General features: G+C 39.0%; 1 protein-coding gene across 1 annotated transcript; it reads left to right on the forward strand.

Annotated features, from left to right (window-relative positions):
• Positions 1 to 243: 243 nt before the first annotated feature.
• On the forward strand, positions 244 to 3123 carry RPL37A (ribosomal protein L37a). Its single transcript, XM_079132999.1, has 4 exons — positions 244 to 263; positions 613 to 741; positions 1122 to 1204; positions 3016 to 3123. Exons 1-4 carry the CDS (start codon positions 261 to 263, stop codon positions 3077 to 3079), a joined length of 279 nt encoding a protein of 92 aa, XP_078989125.1. The 5' UTR covers positions 244 to 260; the 3' UTR covers positions 3080 to 3123.
• Positions 3124 to 10888: the final 7765 nt, after the last annotated feature.

Consider the following 10888-nt stretch of genomic DNA (forward strand, 5'->3'; position numbering starts at 1 on the left):
CAGAGAACGAGCCAGTAATATGTGTGAGTTAATGTGAATGTGGTTCAGCTGGACGTTTGTCGCTCCTGTGGGTGGCACGCGGTTAGCTTGGTGGAAAAGTAATAAGGAGTCCTCCAAGTGGAATTAACTTCCAGGGAACCTCCAAACCACCGAGCTCAGTTCCTAGCGAGGCCTCTATCGTCACTTCCGCTCGCCCGCCTAAAATCGCGCCTGCGCACGGTGTCTCTTCCTCTCCCCGCTCCGGCCTGCTTCGCAGCGACATGGTAAGTGGTGGTTTTCTGAAGCCTAGATATTTATCCGTCCGCATCTGTCCTCTCGGTTTCTTCCTCCGCGCCCGCCTCAGCCCGCCAGCCCTGCCCCGCACCCTCTCCAGTCTCTAAGCCCTCTCCTTTTTTGGGGACTCGAGTCTGGGACGCGCCAAGGCTGCGGGCCAGGGCCGGCTTGACCAGGCCCTCCGAGCTGTGGGCGCGTCCGGGACGCCGGTTTCATCGGGTTGAGTTTTGGGAAAACTAGGTGACAGCGGAGGGGCGGGGGATGGTGGGGCTGTGTGTGGAGACGCCGGGACTTGGGTCCCCACTCTAAATGGTCTTCCCATTTCCTCGATCCCAACAGGCTAAACGCACCAAGAAGGTCGGAATCGTGGGTAAATATGGGACCCGCTACGGTGCCTCCCTCCGGAAAATGGTGAAGAAAATTGAAATCAGCCAACACGCCAAGTACACTTGCTCCTTCTGTGGCAAAGTAAGGAGGTCTGGGGAGGGGACCGGCTTCCTCCCCAAGGGAGCTTATAAACGGTGCTGGTGAGCACTGGGGATGCGCAGTCGATTGTTCCTTGTCAAATAAGAGTATTGATGGTACCTTCAGGTTTTGTGAAATGTTCTTTACATAAAGAATACCACTGAGGAACTAAAGGATAAGTGATTTGGCAAAAAGCCGCAGCCTAAGCCAAACCTGCTTTGTGGGAAATGATTGTTTTTACTGATGTACCCATACAACCCCTGAGAAAGATAAGTGTTTTACTAGGGGCATAAGTTGGTTTTCTTGTGTAATTTAAGTCCCGGAAAGCTCGCAAGATAAAAAGAATTTTGTTTGGTTTGTAGTGAAAATTGATTCTTTTGCAGACCAAGATGAAGAGACGAGCTGTGGGAATCTGGCACTGTGGTTCCTGCATGAAAACAGTGGCTGGTGGTGCCTGGACCTACAAGTGAGTCCATTTCTTTGTTATTTGGGAAAGTTTGAACTATACATAGGCCCCTTCCCAGATTTGGCCTCCTGATGGGCTAGGAGAGTAAAGATGCTTTGGGCACAGTACCTTTTTTTTGTTGTTTTCTTGTTTTTAATATGGTGCTGAGAACCATATATATGGCATATATAGTTTAAAACTATATGAGAGGTCATGTAGCCCCCAATACCTGTGTTGTTATAAACAGTATTATTTGATTTACCATTTTTACCCTACAGGGCCAAGTAGTACTGTTGGAAAAAAAAAAAAAAAAAAATGCTGGTATTGCTTGTTTTGACTCTTTTAAGTGTATCCATTTCCAGAAATTAAAGCTGTCCTTGAAGGATTCTAAAAGTGGAGTTGTTGACTGAATTCTGAGTCTTGAGGTTTTTTTACTCAAGCCAGTGTGTATATCTGTGTTGTCCAACACACTAGCCATATATAATATGATGTGTGTATAGTGTGATTGCAGAATATAATTTTTAACTTTTTTAGTTAGTTTTACACTTAAACAGTGGAAGATGTTGAAATGAAAATATGGATATATATTTAAACATCTTGTTTCAGGAGCTCTTGTGATGGCAAAAGGTAAAATGGTGCCAAGAGTACTCTGATAGTAAAGTGAATTACCATTCTTAAACCCACCATGGAATAGTTATGTGACTTTTCCTGCATATTGTACTAAATCTTTGTGGTCATTTTTTTGATATTTTTGTTGTTGGGTTTGGGGCCCGTATCAGGGATTGAGCCCAGGAGTGCTTAACCACTGAGTCACATCCCCATCCCTTTTTTATTTTGAGACAAGGTTCACTAAGTTGCTTAGGATCTTGCTAAATTGCTGGGACTGGCCTCAAAATTGCAATCCTCTTGCCTCAGCCTCCTGAGTCTCTGGGATTACAGGTGTGTGTATCACCAACCCAGCTTTAGTCATTTTAACACCTCTTTCCAAAAGTCTTCAAGAATTGCTTGAAGCTGGGCATCGTGGCTTGTACCTGTAATCCCAGAGGCTCAGGAGGCTGAGGCAGGATGATGGCAAATTCAGAGCCAGCCCAGTGAAAGTAAGGCACTAAGCAACTCACTGAGACCCTGTCTCTAAATAAATACAAAATAGGGTTGGGGATGTGGCTCAGTGGTGTTGTGCCCCTGAGTTCAATCCCTGGGTCCCTGTCCCACCCCCAAAAAAGGAATTTTATCTGGGCATGGCAAGACGCGTATAATCTCTGCTATTTGGGAGGCCAAGGCAGGAAGATGCACGTTTGAGGCCAACCCCAGCAACTTGATGAGGTCCTGTCTCAAAAAGGGTGGAGTTGGGAGGTAATGTGGCTTAGTGGTAGTGTACTTGGCCTAGCATGTGCTAAGCCCTGGGTTAAATTCCCAGTAAACCACCACTACTGCCTCCCCCCACCAAATACCTCTCAACTGTATTGGCTTGATAGTTTATTCATTTCTTCTTATGTGTGATATATATAATTTTTCCCCATTTGATGAATCTAGACCAGCTGTTCCTCTTTTTTAAATACTTTTTGAGAGATTAGTTGACATGAAATTGCCTTATAATTCTGCAAGAGCCTGAAGATGTGGTTCCTAAAAAGATGCTGAAGTGTCGTTTTGTCAGCCCCTAATTTCTGAATAATAGTCTTAATATTAGTTAAATCTTTGGGTTAACTGAAGCATAGCAGTCTTTTTCCAGAAGTTCAGAAAGTCTTCAGGATTATAAAGTAATGAGGCAGCTTTACTTGCCATTTCCTACACTAATATGCTTAATTTGTTGGTAACTGAATTTTTCTCAACAGTACCACTTCTGCTGTTACAGTCAAGTCTGCAATCAGAAGGCTGAAGGAATTGAAAGACCAGTAGGAGTTTGAGACATCCCTGACCTATAATAAATGGGTTAATTTATATAACAAAATTGTGGATTGTTGTTACTTGTATTAATTGGATGTTCTGATGTGCATTTCATTAATATTCAAGAGATTTGTAAATTGAAGCCCTTCTAATGTGAATTGGGAATTTTGCTGAGGCTGTCATTCAGGGTTTTTTCTTTTTTTTTTTTCCCAGTAGTCAGATGATAATGTTATAAAACTACAGGTTAGGTATATGATTAGCTTTTTTTTTTTTTTTTTTTTTTTTTTTAGTAACTATTCTACTTCTCAAATACATTGACATATTGTGCAAAATTTGTTTTAAAGGTAAAATATGCTAAAACAAAGGATATAAATAAATTGCCTCTTATTGTTTCATTTGACTACACATTGTACAGTGCCTTTAGAACATGTAAAACAATTACACAACAAATTTTGAATGTCTGCCATCCTTTTTTTAGTTTGTACACAAATCTTCTTAGGATTGAATTCAAGTTCATACACATGGTAACAAAAAATGTAAGTTCCTTGGAGGAATTTACCAGTTATGATTAGTTCTCTGATTATGATTGTCTTTTCCACAGCACCTTTGTTCAGTTCACCTTAATCCTGTCAGTTGGCTTTTCTCAACCATGTCTAAGTAACCATCTGTGGTAGGAACTTCAAAACCAGAATAATTTAAGAATGTAAAGCCAATTTCCTTTACTGTTAGGTTAAAGACCTTTGTGACATTTCTTGAATTGACCCTTTTCTGCTAAATCTTGCTTTTGCCACTTAGTGACTCCCCCCCCACCCCCAAATAGCTTATTCACAGATGCTTCTTTCATCTGTACCCAAGAGCTTGCTCCGGCACAAACATCGCCTCAGAGCAGTATTCCTTAATTGGGTCAACCTTTTCTAGACCCATAGAAGTAACTGATTAAATTTTTTGTTTGGGTTATTCTTTCAGCAGAATTTAGTTCAATGTAGTATACCCAGTACTCAGCATAATTCCTTGCACTTGGTCTGCGTAAGTAATGAGTAGATCTGATCTTGTTTTTAGAACAAGTGGTGCCCTTACTGATTTTGTACTATGAAACATTTGGTATCGTGGTTCAGTGAGTGGTGGGACCATGAGGAACAAATTAGACTTATATAGAGTGTTTGGCCCAGGTCTTCCTAGGAGTTTCCAGATAGTGGCTAGAATTTCCAGTCAGCATTGGGAGTAGAATTAACTTAAGGTGCCCTAAAGGGCACACATTTAGCCAAACTGCCCAACCCTGTTGCAGTTTGCTGTACAATGCCTGGTAGAATGGTGTATATATTAGGGGATTTGGAACCATGTTTGAAGTCTACTGTGTTAACCTTGCTAGGAATTAGACATGATCATGTGGACAATATAACACCATTAGATTTTTGGAATCACTGAGGTAATGTTTGTTGATCCTGAGTCATCTAAGCAAGAGTATTATCTTGTTCATCAACTTGACAGGTACATAATACCCCTTTTACATGTGAGACAATTAAATAACTTATGAATCTTTTTTTTTTTTTTTGATGAATCTACACATTGCTGGCATCAATTGAAAGTAGACGTAGAGTGGTAAAGCTAAGTTCTCCCAGTGACAGAACTTAAAAGGTAGTATCTATTTTGCAAAAGGATGATTTGAGGTATAGCTTTATATTAGTTCTTGGCTAATGGGTTGGCCAACAGGTCAGAATTTTAAGAAGAATGGAAAACAAGCTAATTCAAGGACCTAAATAGAATTATGAACATTGCTCTTAGTGAAATAACCATTCTGAGGATGTCAGCTATTTTCCCCAGCCATCATCTTGGTGCTTATTCAAAAAACCCTGAATAAAACAATCATGGTAGCAGAGATGGAGTCTATGAGCTCAAGAACATGGATGTCCCCTCACCGAGACAGCTGCCATATACCATTCACTTTGGGTACCATCTAGTCAGATGATTACATTGGACGTTTTCCATCATTGCAAAGGGCAACAGTTCATTATCTTAAGGGCAGGCATTGAGCCAGGAGGTACCTCAGTGGGATAGTGCCTGCTTAGCACGTGCAAGGTCCAAGGTTCAATCCACACTGCCCACCCACTAACATGGCAATGAGCTTGTGTCACAGGTATGGATTTGTCTTTCATACCTGCAATATGTCTGCAGAATGCTTTTATCATTGTAATATCCCATTGTATAGAGTCTGATAATAAAACTCATGAAAATCATTTCACTGTGGTCCATCCAGAGGCAGCTTGCTTAATAGACTTACCTTGCTCTGAAGATTTGGTTATACTACTAGCTGGAGCAAGTTTACTGAGGATCCCTTATAAGTATCCTACAATATGTCTGTAATATGGTCTGCCAGTATGTGGTGCTGTCTTCCAGATAGCCGGGATGGATGGGGTCAAATCAGATGGGAGATGGGACTGAATCCACTGAGGATTGGGCCAGTTGACCCACTGGAGGCATTTTTGTTTTCTTGGCTTGCAACTTGAATTTAGTGAGCTTAGAGATTCTGGTACCTAATGCCTAGTTTCTTAGAACCATATTTTTTGCTGAATTTTAAAATGAAATCTTAATCATTTTGGGCTCAGTACACCACTGAACCAACAGGCAGGAAAGATGGTCTCTAGATTCGTTGTCTTTACCACAACTTTGTGTTCCAGGAGATTCTCTGCTACATATGGTTTGTAAGGATGGATTCCCTTGTCCTTTGGCTTCTTGTTAGGTTTAAAGAGTGGGAGGCACCAGCAGGATATCTAGCAGATAAAAGTGAAGTCATAATTATTTTTCCTGTTCCTCTTACAGAGTTGCTTTAGAGAGATTTCTGTTAAAGGCCACAGCTCCCATTGGATGGTTTTTGCTCTGTCTACAGCTGCTCCTGAGATTTACTCCTTTAGGCCTGGGAGTGTTAATGACTCTCATTGTTACTTGTCCGGGAAAGCTTCATCCACTGTTGATTTCCCCGCCCCACCATCAGAAATGGAACCCACTGAGCCACATCCCCGGCCATTTTTATTTTCTTCTAAATTTTGAGACAAGGTCTGGCAATAACAGAATCCTTTGGCCATGAAAAGATGATCACATGGAACAATCTGATAAAACTGATGAAACAAATTATTCTAGGCAGAGTTGAAATGTAGAAGTGGCTGTCTGGAATGGAGTCCTTTAGTAAAAGTGCATTAAGTAAAAAGACCATGGATTCCTGTCTCCGCAGTTCTCTGAATTACCCTGAGTCTTGCCTGGATATTCTCTCTCGATTTGGTTTTTGTGAGAGACCCAGTGTGAAGTCAGACTCCTGAGGGTTGCACCCTAGAAGTAGGAGTGAGCAAGAAGTAAATGCCCTCATAGAGACTAAAGTTGACTCCAAATCATCTTATTCCATGATTGAATTTAGTCTGGAATTACTAGTGCCCTAGCTACCTACAAGAAGTGAATGCAAATCCTCTGAAAATAAAATATTCTAATTTTCAGTTTGTAACAAATGTTTATATATCATGTCTGGCACTCGAGTATAACCAAGCATTCAAGGGAACAAGACAATTTGATTTAAAAACCAAGAGAAATAATGGACAATTGAAACAGACATATAGGGTATCCAAAAAATGAAGTTATCAAACATTGACTTAAAAATATGCTTAATATGGACAAAGAAATAAGACAATTTCATTACAAAAAACTGACACTCATTTTTAGAAGATTCTAAAAATGTACTTAGAGGGTACAATGATGATACAAGTATGTAATGTATATGATCAAATCAGGGTCATTAGCATTTTTATTCTCTCAAACATTGTGTTTAGAATCTTGAAACTTCTTTCAATTCTTTATTAAATACGTAGTTAAACTGGTCAGTCTTCTGTACTGTAGAACACTGGCACTCATCTGAAAAATGATCTTGAATTGAAAGATTTAATAACTAAAGTTAGAGTCCCATGGGTGGATGGAGCAGCCTAAGAAAGTCAAATAGAATTAGAAGGATAGGTAGGTTAAAACAAATCCAGGCTGGGCACAGTGGTGCACACCTGTACTTGGGAGGCTAAAGCAGGAGGATCACAAGTTCAAGGCCAGCATGGGCAACTTAGCAAGACCCTGTCTCAATTTTAAAAAGAACTGGGAATATAACTCAGTGGTAAAGCACCCCATCACCTTCCCCTGAGGAAAAAAATCCAGAAAGAAGCTCAAAAACAATGGAAAAGAACAGGTAAGTATAAGAGGCATATTGGGGCTACCAGGAGTAAGTTCTAGCAAGGAGGAAAGAGGAGAGATGATAATGACTCAGAATTTTACAAAACCAATGAAAGATCAAGCTACAGATTCAAGAATCCTTTGTTGACGTTACCCAAAAGAAGCACACAAGCACACACATACAAATCGTGCCAAGAATGTCATATTATTGAATACTAAAAAAAGAAATAACTTTAAAGCAGCCAATAAAGGAAGAGCAGTGTGCTGGATGCAGTGGCACATGCCAGTAATCCCAGCAACTCTGCAGGCTGAGGCAGGAGGATCGCAATTTTGAGACTAGCCTCAGCAATTTAGTGATATCCTAAGTAATTTAGTGAGACTGTCTCAAAATAAGAAGGGCTGGGAGGGATGTTCAGTGCTTAAGCATCCCTGGGTTCAATCCCCAGTGCTAAAAAAGAAAAGAAAAAGCGCTTAAGACAGGTAGTTGACTTCTTAATGATGGAATCTAGAAGACAATATGTTTTACCTCCAGAGTGCTTCATGCTCTGTATTCAGTGATCATATCTTTAGAATATGAAGTACAGTTTTCAACAACAAAAAAATAATGTGAATTTTATCACTAGTATACCCACATGCCATGAAAAGTAATCCATGGAGGACACTGAAAATTTCAAGTAGGAATGAAAGTCAATGAAAAGGAGAAATACTTAAGTAAATACAAGTTAATATTGACTTCAAATAATAGTAATAATAACTGGGGCCAATATTAAATTGTAGAAAAACAGCCTATAGATTAGGAAAGTGTACATAGTGTTAAAATGTTTTAAGTTCTATATTCAGGAAGAGGTCCAACTACAAAGCAAATGTAATCATTGTAATGTGTGATAACCATTGAAAGAGCAACATAATGTATAATAATACATCAGAAATAGTATTAAAAAGCAGTCAAGAAAAGAACTGGTTGGACAGGTGGTACATCATAAGATGTTGGATTAAACATACCTGTACCTATGTATATGTAGTATATTAATGTGTCGATAATAGCATTACATACAGACAAATAGAAGATGGTCAAATTGAGTTTTATACCCAAAGTATAAGGGTTAAAGACCTAAAGTATAAGGAATTGGATATAAGGAAGAAAATATAGATACCTCAAAATTGTAGAGCTACAGAAAGTTTGAAAGTAAAAGAATGGAAAAGGATGCCACAGGCAAACACTAATTTATGAAAGACTAGGCATACCTGAAAAAAGATTTTAAAGAAAAAATATATATACCCAAACATATCACTCGACACACAAAGAGGCACATTTATATAAACATACAAAAATTGTGTGTGATTTCTTGCCATCTCTGGGTCATTGATGATGTGAGACACTAGGTAAGTAGGAACTCGTGTCTCTGAAAATGTTCTTGAGCAGCAAAGAATAATTAAAGAACTTAGGGAAACACTGACAGGAAATCAAGGAGAGCTGATAAATTCTACGAGGCCAATTCCAAAGAACGAGACCACACAGCAAACATGATCATTTTAAGCTAGAAAATATGTGAATCAGTTCATTTCTAAATCATATATGAAGCAAAAACTTAAAATATCAAGAAATGTTTTATCTCTCAAGAAGTAGCAATAATAGATGTAGTCATTAAAAAAAAAAAGTCATACTGAACTAGAACCAACCCTTTTGTGATTTGACACTCAATTTTGTTCCCTGAATTGATGTTAAACATTGATGTATGGTCTGGGGTGGTGACTCAGTGGTAGCGCGTTTGCCTAACATGTGAGGCACTGAGTTCAATTCTCAGCACTGCATATAAATAAATAAAACAAAGGCCTATTGACAATTAAAAATATATTTTAATAAACACTGATGTCAGCAGAGAAAAAAAATTATTACAGGTATATCATTAAATTCACAATTTTTTTGTCTAGTGATTTTGAAAAATTCCTTTATAACGTCATAGTGTAGTCAACAGTTCCTCTAATTTTTGAAGATTTATTATAGTGTGATTTGGTCTTGGAATCTAATGAATTTTGCATAAATTCTTTGGAACCTAATAGGAAACTACCTATCTACAGAGATTATTCATTCCTTCAGTGAAGCAGATAAATTTGTCAACATGTATTGATTGCAAACATCATATGTAACGCTAGAGGGTGGTACTGCATACACAGAAAAAAGGAACAGCCTGCTAAGAATAAAGTGGAAGGTTTAGAGGATTCATCTCAAGGACATAGACAAAAGGTTAAAAAGCATGTGTAAAATCACAGTTTGGTAAGTTCATAGATCTTTTAAAATTTCTATAACTTCATATGACCAAGCTGACTAAAGTAAAGAAAAAAGGAGACTAAAGAAAGACAGGCAGACAGACTTCTGGGACAAATGCCTCTCAAATGAACAATTAAAATGAACTGGGGCATATTTTCTAGGATCAGCTAGTTAGAAGAGAAGAATGCTAACAGTGTTTTATTTTTGTTGATATTAAAAATGATTTTTATGAATTATATAAACAAAATTCTTCTGCATTGACAATGCATCATTAAAATATCATTGAATGAGATTTTTGTCTGTCTCTCAAAGTTAGGATTGTCAAGGTTTTTTCCCTTTAAAAAGATCAGTACAGAAGGGAAGTTTCAGGCACACTGTCATAAACACTGGACTTTGTAATTAAGTAACTAAAGCAATGAAGATATGAACCAATAGGGGAAGCTAAGTGAGAGCCTGGCACTCAAAAATGGTCCAAAATGTACCCCTGATGCAAGGAGGGAGGCCCTCTAATGGCACTGCTTCTGAACAGCGCCAATGGGATGCATGACTTGGAGGGAAGCCAGGAGGACAGGGGCTTTTCTGTCAAGTGGGAGCTCTGTGTGTGTGCACATGCACATGCCCACACGTGACATGGTATATTTTGTTCAGTATTGTAAAGGTGACCGGTTTCTGCTTTACTCTCCTGATGTTCTTTCTTCTGAGTCTTTTGTACCTTTCCTCCTCCATCAAGCAACTATTAACTCATTAACTCAAGGCTCTTCTTCTCATATTCTTCCCTGTTTGAGTCTCTAAGACATGATCAGCTTTGAGAGGCTTTCAGGAATACCTAATGGATCAGCAATACCTAGGGCATGCCCCTTGCTGTGAGCCACACTGTTTTCTATGGATGTGGACTATATAAATCCATTTAATCTTCATAATGGCCCTGCACTGAGTAACCGTAGGACCATATTTTACAAGCTCTTCATGGCTTGACTCCTGCTTATCTCACCAACCCCATCTATTGTCACATCCTGTTTCTACTTTAAGCACCAGCCATACTGTGCTCGAACACTCTGTGCTTTAATATTATGGCTAATATTTATAGTGTTCTTTTCTGTTGCCAAGTCTCCTTTCCTCCTGCATTGTCTCCCTTTCTCCCTACACCAAACTCATGAGATTAATGTGATTGTTTTCCCCATTTTACAGATGATGAAAAAGAAGTTAAATATTACATGTTAAATGTTATGGACCCAGAAGTTTTATTATCTAATTCCATCTCTGTCATTTACTAGCTTGAAACATTCAGAGAATGTTTATTTTCTTCCTCAGATAAGGAAACTGAGGTCCAGAATGCACATGGCTTTGATAACAGG

This window comes from Sciurus vulgaris, assembly GCF_902686455.1.
Source record: "Sciurus vulgaris genome assembly, chromosome: 3".
Taxonomy (NCBI): domain Eukaryota; kingdom Metazoa; phylum Chordata; class Mammalia; order Rodentia; family Sciuridae; genus Sciurus; species Sciurus vulgaris.